Below are 25,865 nucleotides of genomic sequence, written 5' to 3'. Positions count from 1 at the left end.
CAGAAACAACTGAGGGGGATTGTTCTCAGTGTAAATCCTCTTGTGATGCTGACGAGAGAGTTTAATCTTTGAAACCTGGTCAACGATTGCTGAAAGATTTTATTCACTGGCTGTGGTCTGAGAGTGCGAGGGGGAGGCGATTTGCCTCAGGGTGCCATTAACCCTACTCGTACAATGTTTTTTGGCTAATGATTAAACAAATTGGATTTTGGAAAACAAACAGTAAAGCACAATCACTGTAACCTTGGAGTAGGTTGCGGCTGTATTAACTGGTTAGGAGTGGCAGAATCTACGGTCTGATGGCTCAACCTCTGAAGTCTCCTTGTTTGCAAAACACAGGGCGCGTGTGGAAAGGCAGAGGGCCAAGGTAGTGTCAAACTAGGAGAGGAAATCTGCCTTCAGAGGTGAATGGGATTCTTAGAAACTTTCTGTGGAGATGCCCGACTTGCAACTGTAGCTCCCTGGAGACTAATGTATTTGTTTGATTTTCTTTTAAGAGATTCCTGAACCAATTGGCAAGATATTGATCCAAATGGCTGATACAAGATTTTGGATAGTGCTGGACCGCATTTGCAGAATCCTTGGAATTGCTACTGCTGCAGGTAAGTAAAGTAGACCAAAACGGCGCAAGTTGTAGACTCATAGAGATTTACAGCATGGAAACAGGTCCTTCAGCCCAACTTGTCCATTGCCGCCCTTATTTTTTTTAAACCCCTAAGCTGACCCCAATTGCCCACATTTGGCCCATATCCCTCTATACCCATCTTACCCTTGTAACTATCTAAATGCTTTTTATAAGACAAAATTGTACCCGCCTCTACTACTATCTCTGGCAGCTTGTTCCAGACACTCACCACCCTCTGTGTGAAAAAAATTGCCCCTCTGGACAATTTTGTATCTCTCCCCTCTCACCTTAAACCTATGCCGTCTAGTTTTAGACTATCTTTGGGAAAGGATATTGACTATCTACCTTGTCTATGCCCCTCATTATTTTATAGACCTCTGTAAGGTCACCCCTCAGCCTCCTACACGTCAGACAAAGTAGTCCCACTCTATTCAGCCTCTCCTTATAACTCAATCCATCAAATCCCGGGAGTATCCTAGTAAATCATTTCTGCACCCTTCCTAGTTCAAGTATCGGCCATCAGTAACTATAGAGTACCCATTCTTCTGCTTGGGATTAAACCTCAGATATTCTTGTTAACTGAGCAATGTATTTCCCATTCTTTGAGAGTTTGTATTGAAATAATGGAGCTCATACTTGCGCGATGCTTCAGGGGAATTCTGAACTGTGTTCCATTTGCACCCCCTTGGGACCCAACCATAAATGTTGAGATGATCCTGCGTCTCACTTTCAGGCAAGAAATCCCAGCCACCCAAAGGAAAATCTTGCTTTTGTCACCAAAGTTGTGTTATTCAGCGGCAGATGTAATTTGCAACTAAGCGGGGGGGTGAGGGAGAATAAATATCAGAAACACCATGGGTTAGTGAATCTCTGCTGCCCCTGCTCGAAAGCCTGGGTGATTGAAAGTGCCATAATGTAGGCTGTGCAATTGCATTTTAGACCATTAAGATGTAAGAGCAGAAGTAGGCCATTCGGCCCATCGAGTCTGTCCGCCACTCAATGATTGTGACTGATCTGATGTGATAATCCTTAAATCCACTCTCCCGTCCTATCCCCGTAGCCCTTGATTCCCTCACTGGTTAAAAATCTGTCTATCTCAGCCTTAATGACCCAGTAACGAATTCCACAGATTCACTGCCCTCTGAGAGAAGAAATTCCTCTTCATCCTTATTGATGGGAGCAGGCTGTAACTGCATCACTTTTTCTCTCCTTCTAGGATAGGGTATGGGCATAACTGGCAAGGCCAACATTTGGTGCCTATCTCTAATTGCCCTTGGATTGAGTGCCTTGCTAGGGCATTCCCAAGGGCAGTTAAGTCAACCACACATTGCTGTGGCTCTGGAGTCATATGTAGGCCAGACCAGGTAAGTACGGCAGATTCCCTTCCCTAGATTTACTAGATTAGTAAACCAGATTTGCAATAATCAATTATAGTTGTCATGGTCAGCATTAGAGAGACTAGCTTTATATTCCAGATTTATTAATTACATTTAATAGCCATTAGCTGCTAAGATGGGATTTGAACACGTCCCCAAAGCATTGGCCTGGGCCTTTGGATTACTAGCCTAATGCATTACCACCCAGCCACCATCACCTTTTGAAATCAAATGTAAGTATAAAGCAAGGGGGAAATTTTCCCCTCCCGCCCACCATGCGAAGCATAGTGGGCAAGGCGGGGGGGGAAACCGTAAGTTCATAAGGTATAGGAGCAGAATTAGGCCATTCAGCCCATCGAGTCCGCTCCACCATTCGATCATGGCTGACATGCTCTTCATCCCCATTTTCCTGCCTTCTCCCCGTAACCCTTCAGCCCATTAAAAATCTGTCTAACTCCTCCTTAAATTTACTCACTGTCCCAGCATCCACCACACTTTGGGGTAGCGAATTCCACAAATTCACAACCCTTTGTTCCTCCCCAAGTTTGCTGCCCCTTATCCTCGCAAAGGTCTGTTGATCTTTGGTGGAATTTTCAGGTGTTGGGGTGGGCTTGGCCGGAAAATCCAGCCCAGGGTCACTGCTCTCTTGGACACTGAAACTCACTTGCTGAGCTGCAAAATGTGGAACCTTGGTTAAAAATGAAATGATTCCACGGGGCAAGCATACAAAAATGGCTCAGTTAGTGGGTCTGGATACAGTGAGCGCAGATTGAAAACACTCAAGTAAAAGCAAAATACTGCGGGTGCTGGAATCTGAAACACAAACAGAAAAACACTGGAAAATCTCAGCAGGTCTGACGGCTTCTGTGGGGGAGAGAATAGAGCCAATGTTCCAAGTCTGGGTGACCCTCCAGACGAAGGCTAAATTGACTGCTGAGATTTTCCAGCATTTCCAGATTGAAAACCGGTGGTTTTCTGATTTAACTCATTTTGATCATTATTTGTGTGGACAGAAATGAGAATAATTGCTTGCTTACAGTGTAGGCTATGTCTCTGGTTTGATTTGGTTTGATTTATTATTGACTTATCTATTAACATACAATGAAAAGTATTGTTTCTTGCGCGTTGTACAGACAAAACATTCTGTGCATAGAGAAGGAAAGTAGAGAGTGTGGAATGTAGTGTTACAGCCATAGCTAGGGTGCCGAGAACGATCAAGGTAGGTCCAGTCAAAATGCTGATGGCAGCAGAGAAGAAGCTGTTCTTGATACGTGTCCTCAGACTTTTGCATCTTTTTCCCGACGGAAGAAGGTGGAAAAGAGAATGTCCAGGATGCATGGGGTCCTTGATTATTCTGGCTGCTTTGCCAAGGCAGCGGGAAGTGTAGGAAGAGTCAATGGATCGGAGACTGGTTTGAGTGATGGATTGGGCTACATTCACAACCCTTTGTAGTTTCTTGCGGTCTTGGGCAGAGCAGGAGCCATACCAAGCTGTGATACAACCAGAAAGAATGCTTTCTATGGAGCATCTGTAAAAGTTGGTGAGAATTGTTCACCCTTTCTGCATCTTTACTGAGATGCAGATAGACCAAAGATCCTCCCACCTTGATGTTTTCTTGAGAAATAATGGCTCAATGTCCATAATGTGGAGCTTCTCCGAGAGCAAAGGGAACAGAATGGTGGGTACAACCAGGAAGGGATTGGATGATACCAGATTAAGGTTAAGGAGCTCCACAGTTCTGAGAAGGAATGAGTTCAAATGAAATGGAGTTTAGAAGAATAAGGAGGGGATAACATCGAAACTTACAGAATGTTGAAAGGCCTGGATGCAGAGAAGATGTTTCCATTAGTAGGAGAGACTAGGATCCGAGGGCACAATCTCAGACTAAAGAACCGAGATGAGGAGGAATTTCTTCAACCAGAGGATGGTGGATCTCTGGAATTCATTGCCACAGAAGGCTGTGGAGGCCAGGTCATGAAGTGTTTTAAAGACAGAGATAGATAGGTTCTTGATTGGTGAGGGGATCAAAGGTTACGGGGAGAAGGAGTGAGAATCATAGAATCCTACAGTGCAGAAGGAGGCCATTCGGCCCATCAAGTCTACACTGACCACAGTCCCACCCAGGCCTATCATCATAATCCCATGCATTTACCCTATTGATCCCCCTGACACTAAGGGGTAATTTAGCATGGCCAATCCACCTAAACGGCTGCCTCTTATCCTTGCAAATGTCCGTCTTTGGAATGGGGTTGAGAAATTTATCAGCCATGATCAAATGGCAGGGCAGGCTCAATGGGTCAAAGTCCAGTATCTTATAGTCTAACACAGTGCAAGGAGTCTGGATTTCAACACAGTTTGGCTGCCGGGATAAGCAGTTGTATCGCGATCTAACGAGGAACAAATAATTTTCAAAAGGTCGGTGCACATATTTTGCCAACAAATGAATGAGAAACAAGATAGAATGTGGCAGAGAAGTCAGAGGCTAAAGGTCGATGTTGTATATCCAACAACAGGTTCCTCCTTGGCTCTGACCCAGAGGTGGAAAGGAGCTGTTAGCTGAGTCTCTCCAGGAACGGGCAACTGTTTTCAGACTGCTTAGAAAATCGAGCAAAGTTGGGTTGAATCCTGTAGCAAAGCCAATTCCTGTTCACAAACTTCATTCATTCCAGATCAGGCTGTAATTCACAGGTAATGCTGTGAAAAGGGAAATGATTGGATGATTTCTGTAGTGTGTTGACAGCTTAACATTTGCAAAGCTGATAAACCCTCACGCACACACACACACTTACAAATGGAATAGTACACACCATTAATAAAGATGTAATGATGTTTACTTTAACAATTTATAACGTTGAATCCCCTTAGCTCAATAACTAGGTTCAGCCAAGTAACAACTCTGTTGAAATATCACACAGGAGAATTTCCATCACTGATTTTGATGTGATTTCATTTATAATTGTCATGTGTATTGGTAGACAGTGAAAAGTATTATTTCTTGCGTGCTACACAGACCAAACATACTATACATAGAGAAGGAAAGGAGAGAGTGCAGAATGTAGTGTTACAGTCATAGCTAGGATTCAGGGAGAGATCAACTTAATGTGAGGTAGGTCCATTCAAAAGTCTGGCAGCAGCAGGGAAGCTGTTCTTGAGCCGGTTGATATGTGACCTCAGAATTTGGTATCTCTTTCCCAAGGGAAGAAGGTGGAAGAGAGAATGTCTGGGGGGCGTGGGGACCTTAATTATTCTGACTGCTTTGCTGAGGCAGCAGGAAGTGTAAACATAATCAATGGATGGGTGCATCTTTCATGCTGTGTAAGCTCCAGCTGTTACGCTGTGTGTGATACGATGTTATACAGTGCCGCACACAATCCGGTGTAAAATACCAAGTACAAGGTTGCATACAAGTTAGTGTACACCAAACACAGTGTACACAGTGTTGTATAGTAAGCACAGTGCTGTATACGGTGTTGTGTGGAATATCAGTTCAAATAGCCAGTTCTTCTTGTTTAATGACTTTGGGCAGGAAAGAGTTAAGGAACATAATTAATTAAATAGATTTTGAGTGATGTTATTGGAAACTAATAAGAAACTTGGTACCAAAGAGACCAAGCACACCTATTTTTATACTGCTAAGTCACACTAGATTTAACTAAGTTTAAGTTAAGTTTATTTATTATTGTCACAAGTCGGCTTACGTTAACACTGCAATGAAGTTACTGTGAAAACCCCTAGTCACCATATTCCAGTGCCTGTTCAGGTACACTAAGGGAGAATTTAGCATGGCCGATGCACCTAACCAGCACATCTTTTGGATTGAAAATCATGATAAAATCAGGACTGAATTGGGAGCTGGAACAACTTTAATCAGACAATTGAGGTGGGCTGGTTAGAATATGAACTCCCCGATTAAGGGTCAAATTGATGGGCCAATCAGGGAACTTCTTGCTTTCTATTTAACCAGGCGTGTCAGTTCCTGTGGCACTCCTAGTGTAGATGCTAACAGAAAATACTCTGTATGCTGTTGTCAGGCTTGTGAATGAAGGGGATTTTGGTGAAGGGACTTCTGCCTCTGAAGACTCATTGCAGAAGCATAATGGCATTTTACACAGCACTTGTGTGCAATATTATATGTTCTTGGTTTGGGAGAGGCAGTGGCACAGTGGTATTGTCACTGGTCTAGTAATCAGGGCAAGATCTGAGGACCTGGGTTCAACTCCCACCATGGACGATAGTGAAATTTAAATTCAATAGAAAATGTAGAATCAAAAGTCTAATGGTGACCATGAAACAAATGGTGATTGTTGTAAAAACCCATCTGGTTCACTAATGTCCTTTAGAACATAAGAAATAGGAGCAGGAGGAGGCCATCTAGCCCTTCGAGCCTGCCACTTTCTCCCCATAACCCTTAATTCCCTTGTCTTTAGGGAAGAATTTAGGGGAGGAAATCTGCCTTCCTTACCTGGTCTGACCTACATACGACTCCAGAGCCACAGCAATGTGGTTGATTCATAAAATACCCATCTGAAAGGAGGAGCAGTTAGGGATGGACAATAAATGCTGGCCCAGCTAACAACACTCACGTCCCATAAATGAATTAAAAAATCTATATTGCATTGTATACAACACTGAACCTGACATTCTATACAACATTGTCTGGAGCTTTGCACTTGATATTCTCTCCTAAATTGTACACAGCACTGTATTAATGTTCCATATAACACTGTATAAAGCACTGTGCTTGCTATACAACATTCTATCCAGCATTGTGCTTGATATTCTGCACTCAATTGTATACAGCACTGCAATTGGTATTTTGTACAAAATTGTATACAGTACCGTACTGGTCTTGCATGCAATATTGTTTGTAACACTGTACTTGGTGTTTTACACACGATTGTACACAGTGCTGTGTACAGATTGAGGCATATGTTAGAGAAATATAGCTGCAAAGTTTAAATAATTGCAAGAATCTGGGCGTAGGATTAAGTGGATATTTTCAGGTCGCTAGGATGTAGGTAATGATTTGAGCAAAGCTCTCTTTTGAGGCCCTCCTCTGTGCATCACAATGTACACATTCTTGGGACGTATGCAGGGCTCAAATAAAAAGTCACAGGAAAGAATTAAGAAACAAACCAAAGCTGTAAAATTTACCCCATCTTCCACAGGTCTGAATGATGGGCTTCCCAAATACAGTAAAAAGTCTGACAACACCAGGTTTTAGTCCAACCGATTTATTTGATAGTAATTTATCATGGTCAATCCAACTAATCGACACACCTTTGGACTCTAAAGGGCAACTTAGCATAGCCAATCCATCTAACCTACACACCTTTGGATACTAAAGGGACAATTTAGCACGGCCAATCCACCTAACCAGCTCATCTTTGGAGCACCGGAGGAAACCCAGACAGACACAGAGAGAACATGCAAACTCTACACAGCTTCCCCGGCTTCAGATGGTCAGTTGTTGACAATGAGAGATATTGTCTAAGGATTACATTCCTCACTGCACATCCTGAAGCATAAACGGGAACAGTAGCAGCACTCTTCACTCAGAACCAGAAGTGGTTGCGGAGTTAGGTTCCACTTCAGGATGCCAGTGTATAATCTAAGCTGGCTCTCCAATGTAGTAGCGAGGGAGTGCTGCATTGCAGGTGTGCCATTATCTGATAAAGCATCAAACCTCAGGCCCGTTCGCCTATTCAGGTGGATGTGAAGATCTCATGGCCCTGAAAGCAGAGAATTCTCCTGTGGTAACTGTCACCCTTCGTGTCCCAATCAACACCACCAAGAACGGACTAACTGATCATCATTCTCATTGTTGTTTGCGTGCAAATCAGCTGCCATGAAAAGGATTTTGTGTCCCCACCTCCCCTAACCCCCCCTCCAGCCCTGGTGTGTTTTTCCGTGGTGGATGTGGCGAGCCATTGGCTGGTGGTGGTACCCTTTGGTCCCATAAAGTCTTTTGGGTAGCTCCCTTGTCCAGCCACTGCGGAACCCATTGCAAGGGGTCAACTCCGGTGGGGTTGGAAGATCCCACTGACAGGAAGCAATAAGACTGCATTTCCAAAACTTACTGGTTATGAAGTGCTACTGTATAGAATCCCTACAATGCAGAAGGAGGCAATTCAGCCTATTCAATCTACTCAAACATGATACCACCCAGGCCCCATAACCCCATGCATCTACCCTAGCTAGTCCCCCTGATACCAAGAGGCAACTTAGCATGGCCAATCCACCTAACCCGCACATCTTTGGACACTAAGGGGCAATTTAGCATGGCCAATCCACCTAACCCACACATCTTTGGACTGTGGGAGGAAACCAGAGCACCCGGAGGAAACCCACGTAGACACAGGGATAATGTGCAAACTCCACAGACCGAGGCCAGGAATTGACCCCAGGGCCTTGGCACTGTGAGGCAGCAATGCTAAACATTGTGCCACCATGCTGCCCTGTATCCTAAGAATGTGAAAAATGCCATATAAATGCAAATTTCTCATTGTGGTGATACTGGCAGCATTAGACAGCATAATGCCAGGCTGGTGGGATTGCGTAACAAAACAGTGGAAAAGTAACTGTGGATGGTAAGAAAGCAGAGAAGTGTAAGTTATGTGTTGGCCAACAGAGTTGCTATTGACCACAATATTGCTGATAAAATGTGGATATTTAATATTATCATCAGAGGAGCAAAGACCAACATAAGTACCTGTTAAAGACCCTTCAATGTTTTTTCTCTCAATCCTGGGTTGTAAGAGGTACATAACCTTCAGCAGAACCATAACAGCCCTGTACAAATCAATAAGTCAGAGACATTCCAACCTCCACCTTGGAAAGCTCTCTGAGTTCCTCCCTTCCTTTGAATAAACAATAACTCTGGTGTATATATAAAAAAAACTGAAAATTTGCCTCTGCTATTTTTAACATAAGTTAGTAATGTTAAAAGAATTGCTGAGTGGATGCAAGTAAACAAGCCCAAAAACAAATTGTGGAGATTGCAGGCAAATTGTATGATGGGAGTACTGCATGCAAAGTTGGGATCTCTCTCTGTCTTATCTCCTTTATTGGAGTTTTCAAACCACTTGTTCAAAGAACAGGTACTCATCTATCTCACATGTGGCCATTTCCCAAGGCCCGCATTTCACCTCCCATCCTGGGATCTCAGATGGGAAGGGAGGGAACCTCCATCGGAAGCCCCCTTTGTCCAAAGGATGTGCTGGTTATGTGTGTCAGCCAGACTAAATTCTCCCTCAGTGAACCCGAACAGGCACCGGAGCGTGGCGACGAGGGGCGTTTCACAGTAACTTCATTCAAGTGTTAATGTAAGCCTACTTGTGACACTAATAAATAAACTTAAACTCTTGACAACAGTGGAGAGACCGTAACTCGTTGAGGATGTCAGGGATGGACCGGGCTCTCTTGACCGTACCAGAGATTTAACAGAGCGGAGCAGAGCAGATAAGATATTGGAATCAGTATTCCTCTCACACAAATGTTTTAGGCAGGATTTTATGTTGTCTCCTGTTCGGCGGGACGTCTTGTCAAAATGAACAGCAACTTAAATGGCCCACTGCATCTACCTGGGGGAGGGGGGACACCATGGTAGGGCCTTAAGAACTCAAATTACATTTATTTGTTCCAAATTTTATCAGAACATACACACTTAACTCCATGAATGGACCGACTTAGTGGTGTTCAGATTCTAAGGAAGGCTTTTTTATGCTTATATACACTAATAATCTTTAACTGGGAAACAAGATTAAATTGGGGGAGGACGTCCTCTTATGTATCAGGGGATGGCAGAACTGAGGGAGGGAATGCTGGCTCTCTGCAATCCCCTCTTCCCACCTCTATGCCCATAGCTGCGGTGCCCAGGTTTAGCAGCTGAGAAACTTGGTGTCTACAATAACAGAGCAATAGGCTCAGAGATTTAACTCAAAGCCAAACTCAGATCTGTTGGGTCGAGAGCGCAGGCAACAAGAGAATTGGCCAAATGCTTCTTCCTCCATTCAACAGTGTCCTCTGGTGGGCCCAACAAGCAACAGCACCGATCATATCTTAAACAAACCTTGACAACCTAGGACATGTACACAGACAGAGAACAAATTGTAACATGAATTGTGTATCTTGTTAGACTTCAATGCTCCTAAAACATTAGGAACGAGATCCTTTGATGTCCCAATTTGTAAATACACCCTCCAGTCTGAATCTGCGTCAGAGAGGAAGGTAATCGCAGTTCATATTCCTCAGTTTAGATTGATCTGGGGAGAGCTATGGCACACGACAATTGCTTTCATCATCCCATGTTTAAAAACATTAAATTCAGCCAGGGATCTTGAATCTGCCGGCATTTATAAGGAACATACAGCACAGAAAGTAATCATTCGGCACAACTGTTGCTTAAGCTCCACGTGAACCTTCTCTCGTTACACTTTGTTCAGCTCTGTCAGTTTATTTCCCTCGTGTGCTTATTTATTTATGACCATTGAAAAGACGGCTATGTTTTAAACCGTCTTTTCAAATTCAAGGTAACATGGAGTGATGGAAGGGGGCCGTGCGATCTCTTACTACTTCTGCCTGACACATGTGACCTGGCTGCCATGGGGACTGGGGGCAGAGGCCGAATGCTATTGAAACTCAAGTGCCAGCTTTCACACCTGAGCACAAAGAGCCAGCTGATACAGAGACCCTGGTGACAGCGATTAGAGAGTTCCCGAGAAAGAGTGATAGGGAAACAGCAGCTGCCACAAGCAGCGGGGGGAAAGGCAGTTCTCTGTAATCAACCAGGCAGAATGCGGGTGGAAGCTCATTCTAGAACATAGAACATAGAAAAACTACAGCAAAACAGGCCCTTTGACCCACAAGTTACGCTGATCCTATCCCTACCTACTAGGCCTACCTATAACTCTCAATCCCATTAAATCCCATGTACTCATCCGGAAGTCTCCTAAAAGACCCCGAGTTCGCCTCCACCACCACCGACGGCAGCCGATTCCACTCACCCACCACATTCTCTGGCCAAGGAGCTGGGACCTGTGGAAATTTAGGGACACTGCCAGAGTCACCCTACTGAGGCAGTGAGAAGAATGGGTGGCATGGTGGCACAGTGGTTAGCACTGCTGCCTCACAACTTCAGGGACCTGGGTTCGAATCCTGACTTGGGTCACTATCTGTGTGGAGTTTCCTCTGGATGCTCTGGTTTCCTCCCACAGTCCAAAGATGTGCAGGTTAAGTGCATTAGCCATTCTAAATTGCCCCTTTACTGTCCCAGGATGCGTAGATCAGAGGGATTGATGGCCTAAATATGTGGGATGGCAGGGGTGGGGCCTGGGTGGGATTGTTGTCGGTGCAGGCTGAATGGCCTCCTTCTGCACTGTAAGGACTCTATTCTTGCCACTGGAAGGCAGTTCAGGTCTTCTTAGAAGACTGAAGGAAATGACTTCCAATGGGCATTGGGATATTACAACTCAGCAAAATGGGGAGAAGGTCTTCATTGTACAGAGTGTGGGTGTCACTGGCTGGGCTGGCATTTATTGCCCGTCCCTAACAGTCCTGCAGTTCAGAGGGCATTTGAGATCAACCACGTTGTTGTGGATCTGGGGTCACCTGTAGGCCAGACCGGGTAAGGACAACAGACTTCCTTCCCTAAAGGAAAAGAAGTGAACCTGTTGGAAGCTGGAAATAACTTTAGGATTGGTTCCCCCAAAGCAGCTATGGGCAACTTTCAACCCAGGGGCCACATGCGGCCCATTCGGGTTCTGAGTGCGGCCCCACGAGACAGTTTGTTGACAGTTGCCCACGCACAGGGTTGCCACGTTCTGCTGATTCCCGTCCGTGTAGTTTTTTTCCTACCAGTGTGATTGACGTGATTCACACATAAAGCAAGAACAAGTGAAGCGAAGTGTGTGCTGATTGCTCACAACATTGAGAGCCGTGCACTCCCTCTGTGTCCAAAGTGTCAATATTTCTTTTCCTTTTACCATTTGAAGTTCATAGTCCTATTAATATATGAATGATGAAACATTTTCTATAATTCGTTATGGAATATTCAGAATGTATTAATTGTATTTAATCTTATTCACGGTTAGTGAATAAGCCCGATTTCAACCTTACGGCCAACTAGGATGAAGGAGGGCCACTCATGTGACCCATTCACTAGCCCAGGTTGCCCATCACTGCTCTAAAGGCTACAATTCTGCAGAGAGTGTGGTGCGATGTATAAACTTGGTGTGGCTTTTCTAATATTAAGAAATTAAAGGGGATGGAATATCTTTCAGTAGCTTTCTTTGTTACTTGCCTATCTAAGTGGTGTTTAGCCAATGTTGGTTTTAGTTTATTTGTTACAGTAAAGGCCTTAAAATGAATAATCTTGCTGTGCAATTCTAAGAGTCAGTCCCTGGAATTTCTATGGATTTCGTAACAATCCGGCTTCCCCTTGGATTTAGCTATGCCATTCACCTTAATTCCTCCACGTGCTAGCACATTCCTCTTGGCACTGCCGCTGACTCTGTGATAGCTGACCAGTTGCCCATTCTCTGTTATCTATCAGTTGCCAAGATGCCAGTTTGACACCTGTAAGTTACAAAGAACATTTCAATGAGCTCTAAAGCTCATGGCTCAGGGCTGAGGTGGACATGAATGGAGCAATCATTCCCCATGGACCAGTCACTCCAAATACATCAGTCACTCCCAGGGGATTTGGTTTGATTTGATTTTCATTTGATTTATTATTGTCATATGTATTAGCATGCAATGAAAAGTATTGATTCTTGCGCACTATACAGACAAAACATACCGTTCATAGAGAAGGAAACGAGAGACCGCAGAATGTAGTGTTACAGTCATAGTTAGGGTGTAGAGAAAGATCAACTTAATGCGAGGTAGGCCCATTCAAAAGTCTGATGGCAGCAGGGAAGAAGCTGTTCTTGAGTTGGTTGATACGTGACCTCAGATTTTTGTATCTTTTTCCCTACAGAAGAAGGTGGAAGAGAGAATGTCCGGGGTGTGTGGGGTCCTTAATTATCCTGGCTGCTTTGCCGAGGCAGCTGGAAGTGTAGACAGAGTCAATGGATGGGAGACTGGTTTGTGTGATGGATTGAGCTACATTCATGACCTTTTGTTGCTTCTTGCGGTCTTGAGCAGAACAGGAGCCCATGTCAACCTGTGATACAACCAGAAAGAATGCTTTCTATGATGCATCTGTAAAAGTTGGTGAGAGTTGTAGCTGACACGCCAAACTTCCTTCATCTTCTGAGAAAGTAGAGGCATTGATGAAACTTTCTTAACTATAGTGTCGGCATGGTGGGACCAGAACAGGTTGTTGGTGATCTGGATACCTATAAACCTGAAGCTTTTGACCCTTTCTACTTTGTCCCCATAGACAGGGGCATGTTCTCCTTTACGCTCCCTGGAGTTAATGACAATCTCCTTCATTTTGCTGACTTTGAGGGAGAGATTATTGTCGTTGCACCAGTCCATCAGATTCTCTATCTCGTTCCTGTACTCCGCCTCGTCGTTGTTTGAGATACGACCCACAATGTAGGATTTACTTATCCTATACATAACTTTTGACACCAATACTCTGCATCCAACACAAGGAAATGTTCCATTTCACATTGAAGTTAAGCAGTGTAAAACTAACAGCGGGGTTGCATGTGCATCCCATTGAAATGCATCCTTTATTCTGCTTCACCTATGAATCAATGAGATAGCAGACTAATGAAGACAGTAATTATCTAGAGAGTTCTGCTGGTTCAGTTACAGTATTGGCGACAAGCCAGAATAATCCATTTTAATAAAATGTGTAAATCGCTCATCGTAAAAGATGCAGTTCCAAAGATAATCAGATTTAGTGCTGTAACAACACAAGGACGCATTAAGTGGGCCCACGGAAAGATTTACTGAGAAGCAAACACAACCGGCTGGGATAGAGTTTCAAACTAATGAAATCTCGGAGACCCATTTGCTCCAGTCTGTGTTCTGTCCAGGCCCCCGTGTTGCGTGAGGGAAGAAAACGCGACCAAAACACAAGATGAACCACCAGCAATGAACAGGGAAGAGAAATGGCAAAGGCTTCGTGGCCTTGGGGGTAGGAATTGTCATTTTAGGGACTCAGTTTGGAGTTCTTATCGTCCAGTAACTGACTAAGGGGGAGGAATGACTGACCGTGCAGTGTGACTGACCCACTGGGAGTGACTATGAGCCCAAATTCCCCTCTAACTTGCTTTTCAAGTTTGCTGACGACACCACGGTAGTGAGGTCGGATCACAGTAACTTCATTGCAGTGTTAATGTAAGCAGACTTGTGACACTAATCAATAAACTTTAAGCTTTAAAACTTTAATTATCCAAGTGAGCAGTCGAGTCACAAAGTCCTGATCCCTATTCTTAGCGAGGTTAACTGAACTCGATCGAGTACAGTGTTACAATCTGAGATATTGACCTAGAGATGTATTTAAGAGTCTTTGAGAGGCGAGTACTGCCTCCACTATATCTGTAAGGTTTACACTCAAAACAGCCCTCATCCATGGACTCCTGCAGGAAGTTCTGAGTGATATTCATTTGTGATCAGCGTCTGCCATCTACCTGTCGCAGAGAAAAGTGCTACTTTAACGTTTGCTGCTTAAAAACATTGATGATAGTCCAGAATGTTTTGCTGCATTAGTTAGTTAGAGTTGAACCTATTTGCTCTCCAGACCAATGTGACACTAGCGAGGCAGGTACTTATTGCTAATCCCTGATTGCCCTCCAATGGGGGCTGGTGGGCTTTCTCCCTGATCTCCTTCAAGCCTGCTGGTGCCATGATGTAGGGAGTCCTTGGATTTTAACCCAGCATCACTAAGTTATTAGGGTGGAGAAGGAGGACGTTCGGCCCATCGTGTCTGTACCAGCTCTCCAAACGAGAGTGCCATTTCCCTCTGCACGGCTGCACATTGTTTCTATTCAAATAATCATCCAATGCCCTCTTGAATGCTTCGATTGAATCTGCCTCACCACACTTCCAGGCAGAGCATTCCAGTCCCCAACCACTCACTGGGCAAAGTTTGTTCCTTGCATCATGTTTACTTCTTTTGAAAGTCATTCTAAAATCTCGTCCTTGATCCTTTTACGAGGGGGAACCGTTCCTCCCTGTCTGCGTGTGATTCCAGAGCCACAGCAATGTCATTGACTCTCAACTGCCCTCTAATGGGATGCTGGCCTTCATAGCGAGGGGGATTGAATATAAAAGTAGGGAGGTCTTGCTGCAGCTGTATAGGGCATTGGTGAGGCCGCAGCTGGAGTACTGTGTGCAGTTTTGAGCGCCGTACTTACGCAAGGATATTTTGGCCTTGGAGGGAGTGCAGAGGAGGTTCACTAGGCTGATGCCGGAGTTGAGGGGGTTGAGCTATGAGGAGAGGCTGAATAAACTAGGCTTGTACTCGTTAGAGTTTAGAAGAATGAGGGGAGATCTCATTGAGACGTATAAGATGATGAATGGGATGGATAGGATAGAGGTGGAGAGACTCTTCCCGCTCAGAAAGGACAGTAGGACTAGGGGGCACAGCCTCAAGATAAAGAGGGGGGGCGGTTTAGAACGGAGTTGAGGAGGAACTTCTTCACTCAAAGGGTGGTGAATCTCTGGAATTCTCTGCCCGTTGAAGTGGTGGAGGCTACCTCGCTAAATATTTTTAAGACGCGGGTTGATGGGTTTTTGTTAAGAGAGGGGTTTAAGGGTTATGGGGAGAGGGCGGGAATGTGGAACTGAGCCGCGACAGATCAGCCATGATCTTATTGAATGGCGGGGCAGGTTCGAAGGGCCAGATGGCCTACTCCTGCTCCTATTTCTTATGTTCTTATGTTCTAAGGACCAACTGGCGATGGGCAATAAATGCTGGCCGTGTCCCAGGAATCAATTTTTTAAAAAACTCAACCCAATATGCACAGAGCTGTCCAAGGATACATCAAGGGCAGCACATTCTGGGGCTTGGGAACACTCACAAACTAAGGAACTATTTTGGGCAGCACAATGACACAGTGATTAACACTGCTGCCCCACAATGCCAGGGACCTGGGTTCAATTCCCAGCTTGGGTCACTACCTGTGTGGAGTCTGCACATTCTCCCCATCATAATTCAGACCGTGGGTTCCCTCCAGGTGCTCCAGTTTCCTCCCACAGTCCAAAGATGTACTGGTTAGGGTGCATTGGCCATGCCAAATTCTCCCTCAGTGTATCCAAACAGGCGCGTGGCAGCAGGGGGATTTTCACAGTAACTTCATGACAGTGTGAATGTAAGCCCACTTGTGACACTAATAAATAAATAAACTTTACTTTTATCCCAAGTTGGTTTAAAGTGCCAACTCCAATGAATGTCTTGCTTGCCAACCTTGATACGAGAATGCTGCCTTCTGCAGTGATGGATGGATGGTAGACTTGGTTGAACTGTTTGAAGCTCCAATTTGTATTTTACAGGTAAGAGACAGGAAGAACTATTTAACTAGCAGTAAATTATTATTAATGGCATGCTTTCTATCCATTTAACACACAGTACTTCTGGGAGTGGGGATAGACACTGCATCTCAAGGGCAGTTCAGGAAACTGGCTGCTTACTTGCTGTGAGTATGATCTGACCTGATTTCCTTATATTTGTGTAAGATTTATATCTGAACAAGGAGAGATTGGAAGGTTGATTATTTCATTTCGTTTTAAGATTTGCAGCAGCAGTCCTCATTGCTTTGGAAGGCCCATATTTCATTGATGTTGTGTTTATCCGCCGTTACTCGTAAGTAGAACTATGTGCTTCAAGAGGCCTTTAACAATCCCTTTGGTGCAATAATTCTGTGAGTCTCAATACCAGATACCGCGCTGATCAAATTTCTCCATTGTGGGGCATACATACTCAGCAGAGAACATATACTCCCTTGGAAAAATGAAATTTAAGCCACACTAGACCTCCTCAAGAAAATGCAGGAGATGCTGGAAAAATTCAGCACATCTGTGGAGAGAGCAATAGAGGGTGGGATTGGAAACATTCACTCCCTCCGCCACCGACGCTCAGTAGCAGCAGTGTGTACTATCTACAAGATGCACTGCAGCAATTCACCAAAGGTCCTTAGACAGCACCTTCCAAACTCACGGCTGCTTCCATCTAGAAGGACAAGGGCAGCAGATACATGGGATGCAAGTTCCCCTCCAAGCCATGCACCATCCTTAATTAGAAATATACACCATTCCTTCACAGTTACTGGGTCAAAATCCTGGAATTCCCTCCCTAACAGTATTGTGGGTCAACCCACAGCACGTGGACTGCAGCGATTCAAGAAGGCAGCTCACCACCACCTTCTCAAGGGGCAACTAGGGATGGGCAATAAATGCTGGCCCAGCCAGCGACACCCATGTTCCATGAATGAATAACACACACACACACACACACCTAAGTTACATTTCCACCATAAAAAAGTGACATTTTGTCCATTGAATCAAACCCTCATCAATTACAGTGAGAAACTGCACGTATGTTTCCACTATAAGCCCAATAGTTTATTTTGTTCTCATTTCTTTTTGCACGCTGACTTTGCACACACTGTATGTTTAGTGGGAAAAGCCGTGGATTAAGCAGCACCCAGTAAAAGTGCTTCATTTTAGAGGAACTATAGATAACATAGTGGCAGTGTTTTGTTAGATTGCCCCATGTTCCAGGAGAGAATCCACTTCTGCATCTCAAAATGAAAAATCACGTTGACAGAATAAAAATAAGAAAAACCTGTGCTTAAATCCTCCAGGTAAAAAGAAGTGTTTGACTTGGTTCATTCTGCTGTCTCTTGTACTCTTTTATAACTGTAAACCACAGAATTTGAAATGTCCGTCTTCTCCTTTTAGCACCTTTTTTGAGAAAACGGACAGCAATGTTTGGAATATCTGGAAGAAAGTTTTGAGGCCAAATGGTTTACAGAAATTTCTTACTTTCACCTTCCTGTCTGTGGCTTGCTTCCTGCACCCAGTTCTTGTTTGGCACGCGACTATTCCAGGCAAGTGAAAGGCTTATCAATTTATTAATTTGTAAGTTGATTTTTGCTCACCTCTTGTTGATCCCACGCGGCAACTTTGCAAACTATTAAAAACGCAACATTGGAGGACTTAAAACGCTCACGTTGCCATGACAATCTCTTCCAGGCACCATGTTAATAGTAAGCGGCCTTGCTTATTTTGTGCTCAACCTGCGCAAACGGTTTCGAAGCTACATGCCGGACGGCACAAAGCAGCGTTGCCAGGAGTACGTCACTGCTGTGACTCTGACAGATGCCGGTGGGATGGAGCAGACCTTCAGCTTCCACCACGACACTGGAAAGAAAAGGTTCGCTGTGGGAAACCGCGTGCTCAACGCCTTCAAGCTCAAGAATGAAGGTGCAAGGACACCTCGAGACAGCGATGCCAGTAATGCAAGCATGAATACAAAGAACAAATGCACACCGTTTGAGGAAAATGTTATTAGAATTATACCATCTGAGCCTGATTACTTAGAAGTGCAAAAAATGGAACCAGAAGAAACCACATCCGACAAAGTACCAATTTTACCAAAGTAAAGACTAATTTTGCGCTACAGTCAAAGCCCAGAGGACTGCCATTGTTACTGAATATTCACATTAACATATTGATGACTTCAAAATGTATGCAGAAAGAAGGCTTTGTCTTTGTGTAAAGTTTTTTTTAACGTCTCCAGGATACGTGCGAGCAATTCAGAGGCACTGAGTTACTTTCTGAAGTGTGATCATCGCTGTTTCGAAGGCAAAGGGTGCTGGATACATTTCAGTAAATCCGAACAAGTCTTTGTAGTCATGTGTAGGTTAACTTTCAGTCTTTATGGACTCTATTTACAAATATACAAGAGTACAAGATTGGAGCTGCTTCCATGCTTGCCTGTGCACACAGCTCTGTCCAACACTTTGGGTGTGGGTCAATTTCTTTCTCATATCGCTGTGTGGGCGGTACTGTACTCACGCCCATTTTAACACTTAATATGCCAGGCCCTTAAACTATAGCAAACACTGCAAGCAATTTGTGCACAATAGGTCCCATAACCAGCTGCAAGACAAGGGGGCTTATCTCTTTCACGATGTTGATTTGGGAATCGATGTTTGCTGGGACACTGTGAGCAGAAGTGCCACTGGGACCTTTCGGCTGACCAGTAAACCAGGGCCTCAAGTTAATGTCTCATTTGATGGGGATCGCACCTCTGACAATGCAGCACTCTGTCAATGCAGCGTTGTGGAGCGTGACTTGAAGGGTGACTCTCCAATTCTGAGTGGCTCTGATATATATAGTCAGTAGCACTGAGTACTTGATTGCATGAGCATGTATGTGTAGCTCACTGAATGCTGAATCCTGCCTGTGGGGTTCGGGGTATGATGTCGGGGGGGTGGGGGGGTGGGGGGGGAAGGAAAAGTTCCAAGTGGGAGCAAAGTGCCTCCCCACTGGATAAAGAGGAACATCAGAATGGTATCATAAGTCTGTAGCTGCAATTCCTCTTCTTGTGATAGCATTTACACCCACTTAGAGCAACTGGGGTGAAAACAAAGGGATTTTATATCGCTGATATGTAGATTAAATTGAGAAGAATTGTTGTTATCTGTAGCAAAGTGATAATCACATGATTTTTGAATGCATTTGTAATCGCACTGGCTATAATGGTTGGAACAGGTATTATCTCTTGGTGAAGTTTCGAATCTAATGACGGGAGAACAACTCCTCATTGGAGCTGATTGGATAAGTCACTGAGCATAAAATGTATACATTAAAGGTAAACACTGAGGTCACTTTCATTGGTTCTCTTCCATCCTTGACTTTTTTTTAAGTTCATAAGATATAGGATCTGAATTAGGCCATTCTGCCCATCGAGTCCGCTCCGCCATTCGATCATGGCTGATATGCTCCTTATCCCCATTTTTCTGCCTTGTCCCCATAACCCTTCAACCCATTAAAAATCTGTCTAACGCCTCCTTAAATTTACTCACTGTCCCAGCACCCATCGCACTTTGGGGTATCAAATTCCACACATTCACAACCCTCTGGGACAGTAGTTTCTCCCCAACTCTGTTTTCAATTTGCTGCCCCTTATCCAAAGACCTCTCATCTCAGAATGTCCCACAAGAGAAAGCGTCCGCTCCATGCCTACGTTATCCATACCACTTATCATCTTGTACACCTCAATTTGATCTCCCCTCATTCTTCTAAATCCTTCGAAATTCTAATTTTTTTTTGTGTGTCTTGTTTCTCCTCCCCTTTTCACACCCAATTAAACAGATTCTTTCACATGGTTGGAAAAAACAATTAGTTCTGCTTACATTACCAATGAGAACCTGTTCACCTGGCTCTGCAAGGACTAGTAACAGGGCTGGTGTTAAATTGTTTTGATAAACCCAGATGAAGGATGGAATCCTCCTTGCCTTCTTTTCCTTTGTCGTGTTGCAACTGAGTCTCATTCCCTTCTCCTTTTTCCATTCCAGATCAAGGCCAAATACCCCCATTCCACTGCTAACACCTGTAAGACTTCGATAAGGAACACTTAGATCGAGTCCTCAAAGAATTTCCAGAATAGATGTTGATTGAGATTATTAGAATCATAGAATCCCTACAGTGCAGAAGAAGGAGGCCATTCGATCCATTGAGTCTGTACCAACCATCAGGCCCTATGCCTGTAACTCCACACATTTACCCTACTAATCCCCCGACACTAAAAGCCAATTTACTACGGCCAATCCACCTAACCCGCACATCTTTGGACTGTGGGAGGAGACTGGAGTACCTGGAGGAAACCCACGCAGACACACGGAGAATGTGCAAAACTCCTCACAAACTATTAACAAATATATTTTTTCTTCCAAAAACATTCTTTATTCATAATATTTGCAGAAGTACAGAACAAAACATTTTGAATTGAAAACTGCAGGGTGCCATAAAAATTCTCCAAGCAATATGTTCCACTCCAAAACGCCTGTATGCAACTGGAATGCTCTTGTAATTTATAATCCACATTCCACACAACCTGGAGCCAAAACATTTCAAATGGAAAAAATACAGAAAGTGCAATAAAATTCCACTTTGCTTCATGAAGCACCTTCCTCTCTGCGGTCCCTCAGTGCAATTTCAATATTCTTCATGAACACAAAATACATTCAGTGATAGACAAAGTGGCCCAGATAGTCTCTCGGTGTGTTTTTAGTAATTCTCTGGACAGCCGGTTCTGCTGCTAACTTCAAACCCTTTGCCAGGAAGGGTTTTAGAGGGAAAGAGGGAGTAAACCATAATTTACAGCTCAAGATTCCTTCTGGACTGCCACGGAAACTCTTCAGCATCTATCATTTCAAGGGAGAGTCCACATTCCCAACACCCCAACCCTCCCATCTACTCCCCGTTCATTTTAAAGTTTAAAGTTTATTTATTGTGGTAACAAGTAGGCTTACATTAACATTGCAGTGAAGTTACTGTGAGAATCCCCTAATTGCCACACTCCAGCGCCCGTTCGAGTACACTGAGGGAGAACTTAGCACAGCCAATGCACCCTAACCCGCACGTCTTTGGACTGTGGGAGAAAACCAGAGGACACCCACGCAGATATGGGGAGAATGTGCAGACTCACACACAGACAGTGACCCAAGCCGGGAATCGAACCCAGGTCCCTGGCGCTGTGAGGCAGCAATGCTAACCACTGTGCTACCATGCAACCAGACACTCAAGTCAGTAGTGAGTACATCCCCTGCTGGACCTGGTCAACCTGAGGCCTCACCTGTTGACATTCACAACTAGGGATGGTGAATGGGCTCTTGAAGCCTCAGAGTCATCAGACCCTGATCCCCTCTTGACTAAAATGTCAAGTGCCAGGAATGCTGACATGCCAACCAGCCCCTTGTTTTACCAACCTGCCTGCATAGGTTCCTCTTCACAATTGGCCCAAGTGATCAGTCCATTGTATGAATATCAAATGCCTATTCTGAACAATACTCCATCTCCTAACAGAGGGCTAGATGCAACATCTAATACACAAGCAAGGCCTTTCTTTACAATCATTCAGCTATAGTTAGAATTTGATGAAGCTCCTGCATATTTTTCCTCTCCTGTGACTACAATCACTAATGATTCAGAAAGTCTGACTGGAAAGGAACATTGTTTATTTGCAGAATGCAAAGTAAAGTCACTAATGTAGTGTACGCACACTAGTCCCTGCCTGAGACTGCAGTGCAGCAGGCCCAGTCCTGGGCCTGCCTTATAAAAGGCTCAGTTTTTTTTAGCTTATTTATTAGTGTCACTCATAGGCTTACATTAACACTGCAATGAAGTTACTGTGAAAATCCCATAGTTGCCACCTTCCGGCACCTGTTCAGGTACACTGAGGGAGAATTTAACACGGCCAATGCAACTAACCAGCACGTCTTTCAGACTGTGGGAGGAAACCAGAGCAAACCCACGCAGACATGTGGAGAATGTGCAGTCTCTGCACAATCAGTGACGCAAGCTGGAAATTGAACCCGGGTCCCTGGAGCTGTGAGGCAGTAGTGCTAACCACCGTGCCACCCCTGGATGCATTGGCCATGCTAATTTCTAGCTCAGTGTACCCGAACAAGCGCTGGAGTGTGGCAACTTGGGGAATTTTCACTGTAACTTCATTGCAATGTTAATGTAAGCCTACTTCAAACTTGTAAAACCAAGACCGGAGTAATGCGCCTTGAATGTGCTAAGCACTTAACTAGAATCATTTACAGGATGTTTACACACTCTTTAGCGCAGGGGGTCTCTACTGAGGGTCCGAGAGAAGGTTTCAAAAAAGTTCATCACAGAAGGATGCCCCAAAATAAAAGGCTGCTGCTTGGCATTCCTGATCGGACGCTGAATGGTGCTGCTACCTCGTGGCTCTCACCAGAGCTGCAGCAGTAAAACTCTCACACTGAGTACAGTTACACAGTCTCTGCGCTCAGCGTGAGATCTTCACTGCTTGTAGCAGAGTCCTGGAGGCATTCCTCACCCTCAGCCGTACAGGGCAAGGAACCTGATCTGCTGAAACTTCCCCTTCAGATGCCAGGCAGGACTGTGTGACCGGGTCAGGTGAAGAAAGGGAAGCTGCCGTTCCGACTTCTTTCGTAACTCTCAATGTTAGCCCTGTCTCTGCAGCAACATGTCTTCGATGGAACGTTAGGATTTACAGTCACAGACTGATGAAAACCCCTTTCACACAACCTCCACAGTCCAGAGAGAAGTGAAACCAGAGCCTCCAGCCCCCACTGGCCCCTTAGAATAAATATTATCTGTGATGAGCTACTTGGGAAAAACCCAGACAAAGAGCACGTTGAAAAAAAGGAAAACAGGAATTTAATCTCCTCTGATCCTTCTTGGTACAGTGACAATTGAAGACTCATTTAATAACTGGACGTGGCATCAGTGGGACAGGCTAGGGGAGGCGTAGCTGAGTGAATAATGCTTCAGATTAATCAGTGTCAGGAACAGAGACAGGATTCAGATACAGGTTCCAAACTCTCGCCCCCATACACTCTGCTGGCCAAAGAGCAGAAGGCCACGCATGTTGCCAGAACACATGAGCCCCACATGTGTCTCACTGGAGTTTACCCAGCAGCGCAAGGCGCCATTTCCCGCTAGGAGCACTGGGACCCGGCAGCACCTAATATTTAATGAAATAATAGTGTAAAAACACAGAAGTGTAGCCATGACTGGACATCTTGACCTTGCAGCTTGGGTGCCACGGTGGCAGGGTGGTGAGCACTGCTACCTCACAGCACCAGGGACCCAGGTTCGATTCCTGACTTGGGTCATTGTCTATGTGGAGTTTGCACATTCTCCCCGTGTCTGCGTGGGTTTCCCCCAGCTGCTCCAGTTTCCTCCCACAGTCCGAAAGATATGCTGGTTAGGTGGATTGGCCGTGCTAAATTCTCCTTCAGTATACCCGAACAGGCACCGGAGTGTGGCAACTAGGGGATTTTCACAGTAACGTTATTGTAGTTAATGTAAGCCTACTTATGCAATAACAGATAAACTTTAACTGAGAAAAGAATGACAAGACTATCCCCGACATTAGAAGAAAAACTAATACTTGACTTTACAACATGCAACTGAGAGGCTATCCTGTACAGGTACGTAGGGTAAAGGGGTAAGGTAAAAATATACATTCTCCCTCACTGTACCCAAACAGGCACTGAAGTGTGACGACTACAGGATTTTATAGAATCATAGAACCCTACAGTGCAGAAGGAGGCCATTCAGCCCATCAAGTCTGCACCAACCACAATCCCACACAGGCCCTATCCTCATGCATTTACCCTAACTCATCCCCCTGACATCAAGGGAGAATTCAGCATGGCCAATCCACCTAACCAGAACGTCTTTCAGACTGTGGGAGGAAACCGGAGTACCTGGAGGAAACCCACGCAGACATGGGGAGAATGTGCAAATTCCACACTGACAGTGACCCAAGCCGGGAATCGAACCTGGGTCGCTGGTGCTGTGAGGCAGCAGTGCTAACCATGGTGCCACCGCATCGCCCTTTTCACTTCATTGCAGTGTTAATGTAAGCCTACTTGTGACACTAATAAATAAACTTGTAAATAAACTTTGAAGTTTATTCCAGGCTGTGGGAACTGTACAGTGTCCAATAAAAATAAAACACTTTCTCTAAAACCTGTTCTTTCCCATCCCCGTGCTGGGCTCCCGACAGAACAGAAACTACTGGTGTTAAAATGAATTCATTTTTTCCTCAATTAAGCAATTTTAATTATTTGTCACGGAGAATAACCCCCTGGGGTTTTAGGATTTACTGCTTGCATAATTAATGCTGTCTCTAACATCACAAGACGCGACAGCCGCAGAAGATCCCAATAAACTGGCAATGGTTTCCTTCGTTACCGACAGCTGGCTTCTGCCCTATAATCTTATTACCGTCACATTGGCATCTGTTAGAGAATCTTGGGCAATGCTGCACTTCTCCATCTTGTGTAAATGTGGAACCCCCCCCCTCCCCCCCTCCAAGGATAGACATGGATCATTGAATTATTGCTGGGATACTGAGCAGTAATTAATGTTTCATTCTCTTCTCGCTGCTCGGAGTCTGGCCTGCTCATTAACCCATCGGCATTCTCAGAGCTCTTCGCTTTCAAGCCACATGCCTTTTCCTAAATGTTTGCAAAGGCCAGCACCCAGACACTTTCAGGTCTGCAAGTGACTCCAGTCCCTCAGCAACGTGGTCGACTCTTAATTGCCCTCTGAAATTTGGCACGTCAGCTACGACTCTCACCAACTTTTACAGATGCACCATAGAAAGCATCCTTTCCGGTTGCATCACAGCTTGGTATGGGCTCCTGCTCTGCCCAAGACCGCAAGGAACTACAAAAGGTCATGAATGTAGCCCGATCCGTCACTCAAACCAGCTGTAGAAAGATAGAAAAGAAAAGGCTATTATAAGATTGCTAGGCTCTGCTTGGTTTTTCTGTTTAATCAACTTTGATGTAGAATCTAAATCAACGGTGTGCAAGTTTTCAGTAGATGTAATTGGGTGCTTTAATGCCTTGTAACAATTATTATTTGCTTTACAGTAATTAGTTAGTCCGTATATCTATGTATACATGTGTTTTATTTATATTGGCAATGAACAAATGTACCAAAATGGAGTATAATCAGGGAGTATCCCGAAGGCAAGTTGGTTTGACCACATTCCTTAGAGATTCAGTTAATTTCACTGACAAGGCCACAAAACGTTTTAGTAGCCCCCCCCCCCTTTAACAATTAAAGCAGACTTAACGAAGCTGCTTTGTGAGGCTGGTTTCGAAATAAGAGACATTAGATAAAGATGTCTGACTAAGGGAAAGATTGAGGTAAGGGGCTCAAGG

The 25,865-nt window shown here is 44.5% G+C and overlaps 1 protein-coding gene across 1 annotated transcript; it reads left to right on the top strand.

Moving 5' to 3' along the window:
• Positions 1-147: 147 nt before the first annotated feature.
• On the top strand, positions 148-19,235 carry tmem72 (transmembrane protein 72). Its single transcript, XM_080215736.1, has 6 exons — positions 148-404; positions 498-602; positions 16,529-16,595; positions 16,691-16,762; positions 17,860-18,008; positions 18,154-19,235. Exons 2-6 carry the CDS (start codon positions 533-535, stop codon positions 18,561-18,563), a joined length of 768 nt encoding a protein of 255 aa, XP_080071862.1. The 5' UTR covers positions 148-404; positions 498-532; the 3' UTR covers positions 18,564-19,235.
• The last annotated feature ends 6,630 nt before the right edge of the window (positions 19,236-25,865 follow it).

Source organism: Carcharhinus amblyrhynchos, chromosome 31 (genome assembly GCF_965287045.1).
Source record: "Carcharhinus amblyrhynchos chromosome 31, sCarAmb.v2.hapA, whole genome shotgun sequence".
Classification (NCBI taxonomy): domain Eukaryota; kingdom Metazoa; phylum Chordata; class Chondrichthyes; order Carcharhiniformes; family Carcharhinidae; genus Carcharhinus; species Carcharhinus amblyrhynchos.
The sequence above is the reverse complement of the archived record's forward strand: the minus strand, read 5'-3'. Positions and strand labels throughout refer to the sequence as shown.

Excerpts from the sequence above, each read along its gene's own strand:
- tmem72 (XM_080215736.1), top strand. The coding sequence starts at position 533 with ATGGCTGATACAAGATTTTGGATAGTGCTGGACCGCATTTGCAGAATC. Across the intron at positions 603-16,528 it reads TGGAATTGCTACTGCTGCAG|TACTTCTGGGAGTGGGGATA; the intron begins GTAAGTAAAGTA and ends TTTAACACACAG. Across the intron at positions 16,596-16,690 it reads AAACTGGCTGCTTACTTGCT|ATTTGCAGCAGCAGTCCTCA; the intron begins GTGAGTATGATC and ends TTTCGTTTTAAG.